Source organism: Parus major, chromosome 7, assembly GCF_001522545.3.
Source record: "Parus major isolate Abel chromosome 7, Parus_major1.1, whole genome shotgun sequence".
Classification (NCBI taxonomy): Eukaryota; Metazoa; Chordata; class Aves; order Passeriformes; family Paridae; genus Parus; species Parus major.
In genome coordinates this window covers 26,733,252-26,748,908 of record NC_031776.1, presented here as the reverse complement: position 1 = coordinate 26,748,908, position 15,657 = coordinate 26,733,252, and the positions used below count along the sequence as shown (strand labels likewise).

Sequence of the window (15,657 nt, the reverse complement as noted above, 5' to 3'; positions counted from 1 at the left end):
GAAGATCTGAATTAATATTTGAGAGGCAACATATCACATACCCTGATGAAATGAAAGGTGGTTCAGCTGAGCTGACAGCTGAGCCAAGACCTAATGCTGAGCAGGGAGAAATCAAACATAATCATTTTTTGCGCTGAGTTTGAGCTGCAGAGTCTCAGCTAGTTAAAAATGTAGCTTCACTCGTCCATACATCTAAAGAAAAGAGGGTGGTATTGGTGTCTTAAATAATCTTGTGATGTGTAAATAGAAATTGGCTTGGACAGGAAGTCTGCTGTAGAGATTGAAACCTGGCTAATGGACTGTGAACATCGGGCAATTGTTGATGGGAACAAACAGGGCTATGGGGAGGAGTTGTTTGGGGCACTGCAAGCAGTAATGCAAGGTTTGGCTTTATTTAATATCTTCATTAACGAGCTTGGAAAGAGTGCAGTCAGTGTATTAATTAAATGAGCAGAAGATATTAAACTGGGAGGTGTGTCAAAAAAACAGCCACTGGTATAAAACTAATGGAAAATGACCTGAGGAGGTTACAAATGTAGAGAGGAAATAACAAGGTGAAAGCAACATGGGGAGAAAACAAAGCAATCCTGAGGAAAATAATAAAAAAGCAGCCATTTAGAGGGTGGAAGAATTTGGAAAGCAGTAAGACTATAAGAGACTGAATGGAGTTAGCAGATGGCAAATTTGGCCCAGTTTTTACTTTTATTTTTATTTTTACTACTTCTTTTTTCACCACTGCAGTTACACCTTTGCAATTCTCAATCTAAATGCAGCACTGTGGGCTGGCACCAGGCTGCATGACTTGTGCTGGTAATTCACCAGAAGAAGCAGCTCTGAGGCCAAACAAAACTTTAAGGCTGCTTGCTCCAGTATGAGTGCAGCGAGGCAGTGGGAGCTGCCCCCCAGCCAGCCCCAGACTAGTTACCATCAGCTGAAGCACAACAGAGCCCAGTGCTCCAAACCATCATCTGCAGCCAGAGTGACTATTAATGTCAGGGGGCCATGGTTATACCTCTGGTGAATTTGAGTACTGGAGCATGTGCAGGGATTGGGTGTTGTTGCTGAGGTGCTGATCCTCTCTAGTAACACTCTAGTGTGCGTGGAGCATCCAGGAAGGGCATTCACCAAGGCACAGGAGTGCAGTGAGGAGACAGTTTGCACCTTCCCACACAGCTGAGATCATGTCTGCTATATCCTGTGCACCAGCTATATTGGGAAGCAGTTGGGGCAGCCTTGAATTCCTCTTTTGTGTCTGGACACCACATCATGAATGTTGCCTCCACCAAATCATAGGCAAGCCAGGGCTAAATTGCAAGCTTTAGGCTAGACACCTGCACTTGCCAGTGGGCAGATTTCCATGACCTCCTCAAACTTCAGCTTCCAGTTGAGAAAAATACTTCAGTTTGCCTCACTGCCGCATGCAGTTTGTTTTGCCATCCTACTCATGTGCTTGAAGTCAGAGATGTGCCAAAGCATCCTTCTGACAATGGTCCTTTATGTTGCCAGCTCTGAAGGGTTTTATAACTTTACAATGGCAGTAATATAACTTCACTCCCTCCTAAGTGCAAGGATAAAATAGCTATTTTCAAACAGCTATAGATAACTTCAGCTATTCATTTTCTGATAATTGGATGTTAGTTCTATTGTCAACCTGAGCACATCTACAGATGCTGCCGTCATTTGGGGGTTGTTTAATTTATTTACCAATAGCAGTGAACAAAGAATCTCCAGTCTAAAAATATGGTAAGCTTCCATCCAAAAAGAACATGCAATCATAAGTTTAGTGTCCCAGTGGGATTTTTTTGTATCTCTTTTTGAGATGAATAACCTTCTTATATAGAAAATAGGTTCCTCATCTGTACATCTACACTTCACTGTAAATCCTGCAAACAGCCTTATTGAATTCATCAGGAAAAAACTCAGTACATAAACCCTGGCCACTGCTTCCTTTGCTTCTTGTAGGCAGAGCTTAAGAGGTTTTTATAAAAGCATCAGGTGAGATAGTTTGCTTGGCGTAAGATACTAAGCAAATTTTAAAGAAAAATCAGGAAGAGGAATCATTTGAGTCTTAAAAATCACTCCTAGCTTGGAGTAAATACGTGGGTCTCATAAGGTCTTTCTGGCAACTATCCATCTTTCCAGGGTTATTTGTAATTCTTAGCTCAAGAGGCACAGCAGTGTTGTGGCATCCAGTTGATCAGAAGAAAGGGAGTATGTGGGTGGGCCAGACGTCATGTATTTTCTTGGTGTCAGTTATTGCCAAAAGAGGTTATTTTAGTTGTACAGTTTATTTTGTTAAAATGTAATTATTATGTTAATTATTCCCAAATTTACTGGTTAATTATAATTCCAAAATCTCTGCCCTGGTACTTCCAGAGATGTACAAGCTTTGGGAAATGTTTCATAATATTAATATTATTTCCACAACTGAGTCATTTGGCTAATGTTCCTACAATGCAAAAAGTAACATCCTTTAACAAGAAGGCATGGCTAGCTCCATGAAACAGCTGATCTGCATCAAAAAGGCATTTTGCTCAATCTGATTTCACTGCAAGAAGCAAATGGCTTAAAAGGAGCACAAAAGAACCTAAATGTTGGATCTTGGTTTCATTACATCATTACACAATTCCCTTATCCCTCTGTTTTCCTGGGGAATGAGGGGGCGTAAAGGCCATCCCACTGGTGCTACAGGAGGTCTGTTGGATGCTATTACAAGGAGAGCTGGAAAGGCTGTCTCAGTTCTTTTAGGGAAAATTGTGTCACTGAGTTCAGCAGGAGTGTTGTCCTTGATTTCTGCAGCGGAAGGATGAGGGATGCACATGGGCTTCATTTGGAGTTACAAAGAGGAATGGGTTGGCTACAAAGTTGCTGTCTGCTCCCTGGACCTGAATTTAGACCTCCTCCTGTGTTCCCAGTGGATGACCAGGGTTAGCAGTGGTTGGAGTTGTTACCCCTGGTTCCTTCATGCCTGCACTCATCCTGTGGTAAAGGAAAGGGGAAGTTTTTCTCTGTAGTACACTGGGACGTTCAACATTACAAACTTCCAAGGTGGAAAGTTAAACCTGTGCAGCCCTGGCACAAGCAGCACATCTCTGATGAGCCATGGAAAGGTGAACTGCATTGCTCAGCTTCTTCAGAGGTTGAAGTGGTGGTAACTGTAAACACCAAAAAAAAATGCTTTGAAAGTGCCCAGGGAAGGTCACCCAACATTTTTTCTTTTTTACCTCTTTAAAGAGGAAAGTGTCATGGGTGGGAGATAGAAGAATTGAAATTACACCTGCTCATAGAGAAATAGTGAAGAGACTGTGAAGTTGGGGGAAATTGTCCTTGCCCACTGACTTCACTGGGACTGTGGTGCTGCATAGCTAGTGAAGATTAACCTACAAAACTCCTGGGAAACTTGCTGACTCTTCCTTCACAACCCCCAAAATAGAAAGGAATATCTGGAGCTTAGAGAGAATGCTGAGCTCTGAAAAGCTGAGTGCTTTCTACATGAGCAGATTAAGGAAATCTTGCCATCATATGTTACCCTGTGGGAACTACATTATGGTCCTAATTTTAGTACTGGTTGTATGAGTATCAGATGCTAAGTATCATTTTCACTTTAGGTTCTTAAAAATACATGGAATTCCTTTTAATTTGGAATGGGAAGATGTTCCTCTACTTTTTAAATCAAGTTTTGAAATTTTCATGACTGTAAATTGAAACATTTGATCTGTTTATGTGTGTAAGAAATGTTTACACAGCTTATACTTGCAGCTGTAGAACGAGGGTTGGGAGTAGTACTGGAAGTCCCATACTGTTACGTGTAAAGATGTTTTGATACATCTGGGAGAATGTAAGCAAGTAGGTCAGTGGATAATGACTTAAAGATTTGGAGCAGAGGCAGAATTTGGGGAAGCAGTGGCAAGGCCTTCCTGGAGAAAAAGGAACAAATGGAAAATCTGAATGATGACTTAGGCTAAAAATATCAATGGAGAAAATTGAACAAAGTTAAATGTATGCATATGGTACGATAGAGTCATGTTTAACATGCCCAGCACTCGGCTGTAACTGGGGGAAGCAGCCTGTGAGTGCGTGTGAGTATTCTGCCTCTTGTGTGAGCTCGGGGGCAGAGCCCACACAAGGGAGGGAACTGTGACCCTTCCCCTCAGACACCCCCACTTCTAACTGCAAACACACTTACATGAGTGATCAGATTGTTCATATAATCCCATAAATATTGAAATGCTCAGGATTCTGTTGTGCTTGGCATGGACATACAATTCACCAACAATGAGATTGGACCTGTGGCAGCGGCACTCAGCCTCTTCATCTTCCTTCCTGCTGTGGCCATGGAGTTGCAGTGCTGGTAATGGGTATCCTGGACTAGGAGCATCAGTAGGAAACAGCAGCCATCATGTACAGCCAGTGTGAACACCTGTGGGGCTCACCAGAGAGCAAATCCCCCAAACACTCGGTGATAGTATTTAGTAAAGTGCCTTTTTTCAGGGAATCTCAAACTTTGTTTTTCTCAAGCTGGGTCAGAAGACACGGAAGCGCAGAGCAGTTAATTGGATTTCCCAAGGAAGCATAGCAAGCACTGGAGGACTGAGGCTGGCTTCCTTGTTTCCTAGCCTCCAGCACAAAGCAGCAGACTCTTGGCCACACTACTTTAATATTTCTTTGGGTGACTGGGAGCAGAGCATGACATTTCCTTTTTTACTTTGATATTGAAGGGCACAAATTCTCATTTCTTGAAAATATTTGTCACTTAGAGCATGCCTATACAAATTCTCTCCTTGGTTCCTACAAGTGTTGTGCTGTGGGATCAATTTAGGGACTCCAGGCAGGGGAAGATCGCAGTCAGACCCGGGGGGAGCTGGGTCTTCTCCAGTTTTCATATGTGAGATGTTTTAGGCAGTGTTCATTTCTAAAAAACTTATTTGGTGGTTCAGCAATTGTGAAATTTCTTTGCTAGGGTAGCTTTGTCACAGGAAAGCTTTTCCTCCTAACATCTTGTATGAAATTGGGAGTTGTAAGCTCCCAGGGTAGCTGTAGCTGTCAGTCTGCTGATTAGAATAAAACATTTTCTTTTCTTCCTCCTCCTCTCCCCCTCCCCATGCCATAAAATGATTTGATTACAAAGAAATAGGGAGATAAATGTACTGCCTGTGGTCTTGTCTTTGAGCCCAGGGTAGCTGATCCTTTCAGCGGTCACAGCTGGGATGTGGATAAACCCTGACTGTGCAGTGGGCACAAGCACAGGGTGAGACCCTGCTCTCCATCTGTAGAGAGCCCACTGCTGCCAGGTCACCCCGCTGCTGCTGGGGCTGGAGGGGACAGAACCTTCCCCAGGAATTTCCATCTGCACCTGCCCTCAGGCAGAACAGAGATTTCTCACCTTGCTGGCGGAGCCACTTTGCCTGAAGTTCAATGGGATGAGTAAAGCTGAAGGAGTTGGGTAGCTCTGGACTTGAGCATTAGTTAATTAGCTCTCACCTTGCCCTGAGCTGGGTCAGGCATGAGGTGTTTGTCTCAAGGGGGAACTGAGGTGAAGTGGTTCATCACTAAAGAAGCATCAGATCATGCCAGAACAACCATTAGGGCCCAGAACTAGCTGGCTCATTAGACCTCTCCATCTCTGCTCCTGACAGGAGAGATGCTCATCCTCTCTTTAAATGTGCTGTTAATTAAATGTTCCCTGAAGATAAGGATGCTGTAGCAGCACGCCTAGTGTTGACTCCCACGTCAAAGGAGTGAGCTCCCTGCACAACAGCCATTAAAGGTGCACTTTGGACTGACATAGGCAGAGATAGGCATGAAAAATTTAAGCTGGGGGTTAGGTAAAAAAACTGATAAAAGTACCTCAGATGAATTTCACAGAAATCAGATGACTGTGAGGTAGGAGAAAGTTCCATGGAATTATTGCACACATACACACAAAGTGTGATTTTATCCTTGTACACAGGTAACAGCTGCCATAGCAATGGGCAAAATCTGGGGAGACGGGGATATCTCTTTGTTGGTGGGAAGAGGGGAGGGAGAAAAAAGACATTTCTGAATTTTTCTGGTGAAACGGGCATTTGTCGTTCTCATTTTTTATGTTATTGTTTCCAACAATTGTTACGTGGTTGTTAAATTTTTTTAAGTAATTTTAGATTTTCCAAAAGTGACCATGATTTGTTACTTATACTGTAGCTTACAGAAGTGACACACTTAATATCGGGGGGTCCAAACCTGGATATCTACCAATGGAGATGGAGATCAGGTAAATGCACACCTGCTCTTCCAAGGAGGAAAAGCTGCCATTTGGCACCTGGTTTGAGAGGGAGGCACAGGCTGTACCAGAGCATTTTGGACGAGGTTAGAACTGAGCTCTGCCATTAATTGCCAACCTTTGTGTAGGCCCAGCATGGCTTTGTGTGACAATGGTGTTCAGACAACCCGCCATCCACCAGGAGACTGCGTGTCCCTGGAGAAGGCTCTGGGTCCATCCCCAGCAGCAGCTGAGCGCAGGGCCGCTGAGGGAGACCTGGCAGGAGCTGTGGTCCCCGAGCCCAGCCCCGTAGCGAGCGCGAGGTGCCAGCTTGCTCTCCCAGCCGGAGGGAAGGTGGTGGCGGCCGCAGCAGAGTCCGTGCTGAAGAAGGCAGGTGAGAGGGAGGTGTCTGCAGGTAGAAAAGAGCAATTGTGTGGCACTGTGGCCATGCCTGTCATCTCCTCTTCTCTTTTACAGACACTTAACAAGAACAACTTGATACCGGACGACAGGACCAACTTCTACCCACTGCAGCAAACCAATGTGTACACAACAACCTATTATCCCAGTACACTGAATAAATATGATTACAGGCCTGAGGCCTCCCCTGGAAGGACCTTTACCAACAGCTGATGATGGACAGACACCATGGGACTGGATAACTTCCTATATGATTTTTTTTTTTTTTTAATTGATTTTATGGACCAAATACTGGCCCAGCTTCTAGATGTAAATATTGTACAGTAGGGTCTTTTTTTTTTCCTTTTGTTAATTGTGTTTCTTGTAAACAGCACATCTCCTTACAAAGACAAAAATTCAAATGGACTGTTCTGCAGAGCTTTTGTGGATATATGTCTGGAGATGGCTCTTCTACTGCAACTGTTTATGGCTGGAAGGTCAGCGTGCTGTCCAAGGCTGAGGCTGTCCAGGAAGGGGCTGTGTGCTGGGCTTGGTGGCCATTGAGCAGCCACACACAGCACATGGGAGCACTCCAAGCACGGCAAGGGGTGGCCTCCTGGAGCAGGCCTGGATGCAGCCTTCCTGAGCCAGGACAACAGTGGTGCGCTGGATGACACACAGCTCATGGGACAGGCCAAACAGGACTCCATCATACCAACAACTTGAAGAACATTTTCTTTTTCCTTTTTTTATTTTAATTTTTGATTTTTTTATGTTTCTGAGACAAAAAAAAAGTAGTAACTTTCTAGGGCAGTGTTCCCTGTATCTTTGACAGAATCTTTTCATATTACAGGAAATACTCTCTGCAGCCTTCTTTGGTAATAAGCAGTTCAGCTGATGAGAAATAACACACAAATGAAGTGCATTACCCAAAGAAGCTTTCCAGAATGTTTCCAGTCTTAATTAAAAGAAAATTATACAGGCAGTGAGACACTGAGAAAAGTAAATGTTGGAATAACATTGGAGACATGAACTTGGAGTGCCTAACAAACAAAGATGTTTATATCACTGGAAAAAGAGATGTGATGATTGCCGCACAAGAGCCATGGGCTTTTTTTCTTTCTTCCTTTCTCTTTTTTTCCCGAGACAGTGTTAACTCTTTTTGTTCTAGCTTTGATCCTGATGGTGTGTGCCAGGAGAGGCAATTTTAGAGGCCATGCTCTTCTTGTGGGAAATCACCATGCTTTGGGCTAATATTTCCTCTTGTTTTATTATCAGGTTTTAGTTCATATACTTTCAAAAAAGGAGTGATTCTGACTTTGCAGGGGGAAGATATTTTTTAAAGGAATGTTTCCATAGTCTGACATGACCCAGAAAGTCTGCTGCACGTTCTTATAGCGTCTTCCAGTCAGTACTCTATGAAATAGTAACACAGCTGAGTAATGTGCATTGTTTGCCAATATTTCTTTAATTTTTCTGAGAAAAAAAACAACCCAACAAACAAATGCTGCTGCAGCTATTGAAGTAAATTGGAGCGGTGGCATTATTAAACAGTATATCCAGCCTTGAAATGTAATTTTGTGTATGTGTGTGACTGTGTCTATAAGAACTGTATTAGTCTGATGCAGAAGCCATGTTGTCTACAACCAGATGTTTGTCTGACATAATTGTTTGGCAAAAAGGAAACTTATTGCTGGTGCTTAATGTACAACTACATCCAGTGTGTTAGCAACGTGAACAAGTTCACTGCTGTTATCATTCAGTGTTTCTAAATATTTATGATGAACTCCTGATGCTAAGTATTTTAGAATGTCGCAGTACTGAGCATGAGATAAAAGTACACCCTGAAATACGCATGAGCTCCACGTGGTCCTGAGCTTGGCTTTGTTGTCTGCACCTTCCCCGAGCAGTGCCAGTGCCTGGCCCCCGGCTCGGTCTGTTCCCAGCAGTCCTGTCTGTCCCCGCTTGGTTTCAGATTTCGCTGTGAGCCGGTTGTTTCTCAGTGCTGTTCCTTTGCAGTTGCTTGTTTGGAAGCCCAGCTTGGGCTGTGTACTCAGCTCTTTCACGTAGGCAGCTGGTAGGAAATGAAGAAAGCCTGTGTTGCTTGTGACAAGTATATTGCTTTTCCTGCAAGGAAGAGCCAATGTGACTCTGCAAGCCTGTGTGTTATGGTGGTTTGACCAGAGGGCAAGTATAAAATAGCCTCCCATTTTAAAATTACTTTGTTTGACTTCAGTTTGCAGTGATTGAAAGCTGTAGGGATATTTGTAATAAAGTGGGGTTATTAGCACTGCCATGAGGACACCTTAGGTTCAGCAGTGCCCATCATTTTCAGCAGCTGCTTTTCTTTTTTAGCAGCTCGTCCTGTTTCTGCTCTGATCTCACCAGGTGAAATAGATGGGGCAGAGGGAGAGAGAGAGATGCCCTTAAATCGATTTTAAGCAGCAGATTCAGGAGCTGATGCAGACCTAGAAGACTTTCTGAAGCACCTGCTACAACTCTCCAAGTTGGCAGAGTAGTTCAGCAGCCCTGAACCCCCAAGAGCACAGCCAGGCAAGAGCAGCTGGAGCAGAGCAGGATCACCAGGGAAGCAGGATAGCACTGGTGGCAGGTAACCTTCAGGGAGGCTCTTCCCAGGCCACTAAATCCCATTTGAGGAGTGATGACTTTGTGCCTCGTGCCATAACGAGTTCACCCTGTCTTACTGAATTTCCACATGCCCCTCAGCAATATTTAAAATCTGACTTAAAGTAGTTCTAACAAGTATGTAGCCCAAGGGTTGGAAATTATTGCATTAGACTATCAGGATGGGATTTCCCAGCTTTAATTTATGTGATTCAGGAGAAAACACTGTCTCCCAAGATCATTCCAGCCATTATAAAATCAAAGCCATCTCTGAGCTTCCCCATCTGAAGATTCCCTGTATTAACACACTGCAATTACCATGCACGTGGCAAGATTGCAGCTGGAGTTTGAGGGGAGACAAGCAAGTCAAACCTTGCAATTATCTCAATTTTCTATTTTTCCTTTTTCTTTTCCCCTCTCCCCTTTTAAATTTTTTCCATTTTTCACTTCACAGAATAACATGATGCAAACTGATTTTTTTTTCCCAGAGTACCATATGAAATTATTTAAATGTTCAAGTCACCAAGATGGGTGATTACTGCCATTGTGCTCAGGAGGTGGATATTTTGTAGGCTATTGGAGGGCAGATGCTTTAAGGGTGGTGCATGTGGTTATAGTTTCATCAAGACATTCCTCCTTATCAGCCATCCAAATGGATTCAGCCCTTTTCCATATAATTGGCAATCACAGCAAGGGGCTGTAGTCTCCATTTGAGCAGAAAGCAGAATCCAGGAGAGAGTGAAAAAAGAAATCAGAACACTGTATTACTCAATTAATGTTTGCAGGAGAGTGCAGTTCTTTAAGGACGATGTTAATGCAGTGTGAGAGTTGCATTTTTTTTTCAGCTCTCCAATATGTGGCAGGTTAAGGACACCATGTGCAGGGATATTCTTGTAGTCCAGGTAATTTGGCACCTTGAGCATTAGGTCTGTAATATCTGTAGAAGTTTGAGTTGCTCCTACAGCTGGAAGTTTAACTTGCTAAAATTTTCTATTCCTAGCACCATCTTAAACTGGAGTGGAAATGCATTTCCTTTGGGAGCGTTGCTTTCCACAAAGTTCATTATGCTATATATATATATATATATATAATTTTTTTTTTCCCTTCTAAGTAAGAGAAGAGGAACCCTGAGTGGTTTCTCTGTAGGTCTGGAGACACTGTGTCTCTGCAACCCCTTTGGATGGGATTCAGGTGTACAGAACATGAAATATGATGGAAATCTTACAGCCAAGTGTGTAGTGGAAACATCTGTAATTAGGCCATTCTCTCTTTTTCCATGGAAGCGGCTGCTTTTCTCCCAGCCGAGGGGGTGTGCCTGGTGCTGTTATCCAGGGATGTTGTGCCATTGCTGTCGGGTTTTCCTTGAGCAGTTGCCAGTAACTCACAGCTCACTGACAGACAAACCACTTGAGGATCAAACCCTCACATAAGAGGTGCTGTTGCTCTAAAGGTGCACTTGAATGTTCAGCATATGAGCAAGGGCTGCTCTTAAATGTATGACCTGTACAGATACTATAGGAGAATAACTTACATTGTCTAACCACCACTGTTCCTACTGCCTTATGTTCAGAAAATGAAGTGTTTGCTTTGGAATCAACAGAGAGCAGGAATGGAGCCCGTGTCTGACGCAGACAATTTGATGCCTCCAGTGATGATCTGCTGTTCAGCCCACCTGGAGAGAAAACTGCTGTCCATTGAGATTGATTTATTCTTTGTACCAAATGTAGTGGGGGAGAGTTATATATATATAAAAAAATATAAATATATATATAAAAATGTAAATTTAAAGTTTCTGTAACAACTTACTCTTCTTTTTGTAACAGTGTATACATCTATCAGTGGATAGATACAGTATATATTTATAATATATACACACGCAATATATATATTTAGCAAAATGCCTGCAGAGGAAATTTAGAATAAGTAAGGCAGTGCTGGTATTCAAATTCCACAGGAACAAAATGAAGAAAAAACCCTATAAAAATTTAGTACCCTTTCCATTAGGTTTAAAAATCCACTTTTGAGATAAATAAAGTATAATTTTTTAATTGAAAAATAAATTGATTTTTCTAGTTGGAAATGCTGATTCTCCCCTAAATCATTCTGGTTAAGAGTTATTAAGAAAGAGATACTTGATACTGTTTATATTTTCATAATAAGCCTCCTAAATTTCTCATGTGTATCACTGTATTGTTTTTGTAATTATAAATAGGGAGTAATTGTGCAAAGCAAATTAAAATAGCAAGTAGGAGTAACAAGTCTTGTACCATTAGAGCAAAACACATCATCTGTTAGAACAGGGAAAATGTCATCTTCCGTGTTAAAGAAGTCAGTAACTGCCTTCTGAGTTATTGATCAGCTTTACAAGCCTTGCCTTCCAGTCACGCCAGGAGGTTTTATCTGAAATGTAGGAAAAGAAGCCCTGTGAACCCATGGCTTTTGTTTTTCAGAAGGGTCAAAAAAACTCCACCAAGCCGTGGAGACACCTGATGCCATGGGTGTCTCTGGAGCTTTCTGTGTCAGTGGCCAAGGCTCTGCCCCCACGTCTCACCTGCCACCCCCACGAGCCAGCCCTGACACACAGCAGGGCACAGCACCCTCAGAGCTGTCTGGCATGGCAGAGAAATACCCAGAAAATCAGGTCTGAAGGATTCATTCTTCAACAAATCACTTAAATACCCTCATGGCCAAGGCCTAAATTCCCAACTGATGAATCTTTCCCTTAAGCTTTTTAGAAGGAAGCTTCAGGTAGCTTCAAGAGCAGTTTGGGGGTAGGTGAGAGAGCTTTCTGTCCAACTTTGTTTTGCCTGGTTGCCAGAACCTTCAAAACTGGGCAGAAACCCCTCTGGAGCTGGGTCCTTGTAGGACTTACCCAGTCTCAGCTGTTCTGTCTGGAAATTCCTTCTTTAGAACCTTAGGAAAAAATTAATGTCTGCATTAATCCTGGCTGGAGGAGCAAAACCAGCAACCCACAAAGCCACAAACGTAAGTGCTCAAAAGCGCTCAGTGTATGTTTGGGTCTTGAACCTGTTGCTTTTTCTATTCTGCCTCCAGCCTCAGTTGCTAACTCACCCCTGCTATTCAAGAGGATTCAGTTCTATAAGAGCAGCATTTGGCTTTCTGCAGGCCCCAGCCACGATTTGGTTTGAAACAAACCTGGTCATGAAAAGTATTAACACTGCACTCTGGTTCTCCTGCCTCCACCAGCAGGATGCTGCTGATTCTCAGGCCACGGAGTCAAGCAGAGGTCGGCATGGATGGGCCATTAATAACTGGAGCAAAAATGTTATTAGTACTAAAATGTCAAACAATGTAAAAGCCAGCCAGCTGCACAGCAGTGTGCTTTCTCTCCACACCACTCCTTAGACAGCATCCAGACCTGCCCATACCTAAAAGCCATGTGCTTTATTAGGAGCATTCCCACAGAGGAAGCTTTGGGAGGAGGCATGGTATGTGAGATGGAAATGGTAGGATTTAGCTTGTGGTTGAGGTGGGAGAGTGACAGATGCAATATTGGATCTTGGATACATGGAAAACAATTATGTGAACACAGAATGCTTGCCCCAAAACAACAAAACCTGGAGAGTATTATTGGACTCTGTTGTGAAGGCACATCACCTTTCCTATGCAATCGAACTTGATGGTACTTTAGCATAAAGGTGACCTAGACTATAATCACTGCCTTTAGACACTGTGAATTTTTTTTGGGTATTCTGTATTTTTATATATTGTACAATGTAAAGAATAATTCAGAAATAAAACAGACCAACCTGATAAGCCTGTGAGTTATTTCTCCAACGCACGGCAGGGCTGGGGCTCCTGACAGCGCTGGCAGGATGGGCCAGCAGGGACAAGAAGCTTCCTCCTGATCTTGGCAGGCAATGGCCTTGCAAAATCCACTCAGCTGCCTGAGAGGGGATGGGGAATTGCAGCAGCCACCCTTCCTCCGTGTGTGCACTTTGGCCACATCCTTAGGCCCAGGTCTGGGTTATACTTGCCCTGAGTTGCAGTCTCTATGGACACCAAATTGTGTTACTGAATGTAAGGCTCCCTTTCCCCCATCACAAGCTCCACACCAAACATGGGGTGCCTTTCAAAAAAGGTATTTATGAGCGAGGTGCCCACTGAGGTAAGATTGAATATGAAATTCAGGGTGCCAAACCCTTCTCCAGATCTGCAGTAAGTGTCTCCCTTCTGCTCCTCAGCTCTCTGCAGGTGACACTGAGCCCCCAAGGGCACAACTGCTCTCTGTGCCAAGCCAGCAAAAAAAAAAATTCATTCTCTGCAGAGCCTTTCAGCTGTATATGCTCAGCTGCAATGAAATCCTGTCACTGCTGCTGCTGCTGCTGCTCAAGCCCTACATTTTGATGCAAAAAGTTATAAAAGGCTGAGGGACACGTTTTGATTGAAGGATGATCGTAGCCTCGTATTGAAGAACGTTATAGCTCTTGTTGCATTTATTAATCAAAGTAAAGACCATGAAAAGTGACAGAGTCAGGAACATTTTAGTTTATGTTCCGATACAGCTCAAGACTTATATTGAAGTTCCATACAGAAAATTACACCATAATGTCATAAAAAATAGATTGGGTTGCTAATAACCTGAAACGTGCTACACCTGCATACATAATACTTTAATCCTACTAAATCATAAGCTATCATTTGGGTGTTTTCATATTCTCAAGTGTGCATACAGGAATTTCTTTTCAATGCAGACCATTAAAAAGTAATTGAGAGGCACAAGATCAGTAAAAACAAACTTGCTGTGAATAAGATGGATTTTTTTTCCCCTGTTAGTTTGCACGATAACACAGGGAGGTCATTTCTGAACAGTTTTGTTTTGCATCAAGACACCTCTGACAATTAGAGCAAAGTATTACGTTGAAACCAATTTCCAATTTCCCTCAAATCTGTCTACCGCCACATTTTTTTTTTTTAGTTGCTAATTTGATTCACTAACATAACAGTTTCACTTGTAGCCTCAGTAAATCTTGTTCTCTCACCTTCACTGTGTATCCCAACTGCATCCTTTACTCTCTTTAATTCTTAATTGTGTGGAAAACAGAGAAAGTTTTGTTATTTTGTGGGTTCCCATGAGGTGTGGGAGCACCCCCAGGAGCATGGGCAAAGCAGGGACCCAGGCCAGGCTGTGGTGCTCTCTGGGGCTACCACAGCAACAGCTGCAGCCCCACAGACCCCTCCAGCCTGCCTTTGGTAGTATAAAAAATGCAGGAAAAGGAAAAGGCAGAAGTTTCCTCATGACTCGTGTCTGGTCTCCTGTTTCTGCCCAGCTCCCTGCAAGGGGGGCTCTTGGGGCCACGCGGGGCCACATGCTGCAGTGACAAACCTGTCCCAGCCCTGTCCCTCCATATGAAGCCCATTTGCTGGTGTTTTCTTCTCTATTAAGGGATGGAAATATCCATGGTTGGTGGGGCCCTTGCCAACACTCAGAGCTGTGGAGGTGAGGGGGGCAGGGCACCACAGCCCTGCCCAGGTAACACCCGTGCTCATGAAAACGCTGGAGCAGGGACTCGGATGAACGAGTTGTAACCACCACAGAGCAGCTGAGCAGATGTGTTTGGGCACCCGAGCATTAGCCAGAGCAAGTCATGTCAGAGCAAGTTAATTTCCTGCTCTGAACGGGCACCACATCGTGCAGATAGCATGGAAATAAGAAATATCCTGCAGCCTGATTTTAGCAAGGCTGTTGAGACTCTCACACATGAGCCTCATATGCTGCCAGGAGCAGTGGCCAGGCAGAGTATTGTGCAGACACACTGCTTGAAAAGAAGTCAGGCTGCAGAAGTAAAGAAAGCCTCAAATGAATCCCTTACTGGCACACCCAGCACTGCTACTGGTGCCCAGCACCCCCACCAGTGCCCCCAGTCCCCCATCACAACGTGATTACATGGCCTGGCTCTGACTCCTGAATTTCCCTCTGCCCACACAACCATTTCACTCCTCTGTGAGAGCCCATGTGGTCACACTGCTGTGACCAGGCAAGGGGACAGTCCCCAAGCTCAGCAACATTCCCTGTGTTGGCCCAAATCAGCTCAGTGCAGCCATCCTGACGAGATCAGCAGAGAGCAAGCACCTCCTTTGTGTGAGAGTCAAACCTCAACTGCAAAACCTCTGCTCCCCATGGTACCTCGTGTGTGCTTCCCCCTCAAGGGTACAGCTGAGGGACCACACACTCAGTTACCAAAAGCTTTGAAGACACATTACAAACTGTTTCACTAACAGTTGAAATGCATTTTGACATGGTTTGTTTTGTTCATTCATAAAAAAATACTGTCAGAGTTGTCATTGTGCTTTCTGTTTAAAAAAAACTGAAGTTCAGATTAATCAAGAAGGTGACAGAGTTCAGCTGTGCCCAAAGGAAAAAACCCAACCAC

The 15,657-nt window shown here is 43.6% G+C and overlaps 1 protein-coding gene across 2 annotated transcripts in view; it reads left to right on the top strand.

Annotated features, from left to right (window-relative positions):
- SEMA5B (semaphorin 5B) overlaps positions 1-12,960 on the top strand; it is a 266,285-nt gene extending 253,325 nt beyond the window's left edge. The window contains exons 23-24 of one of the 2 annotated variants that reach the window (XM_015635337.3): positions 6,181-6,250; positions 6,716-6,805. In XM_015635337.3, coding sequence (XP_015490823.1) covers positions 6,181-6,250; positions 6,716-6,723 — 78 coding nt within the window. In that variant the 3' untranslated portion in view covers positions 6,724-6,805. Of the gene's footprint in view, positions 1-6,180; positions 6,251-6,715 lie in introns of both variants that reach the window. The other variant, XM_015635333.3, reaches the window with a different exon arrangement.
- The last annotated feature ends 2,697 nt before the right edge of the window (positions 12,961-15,657 follow it).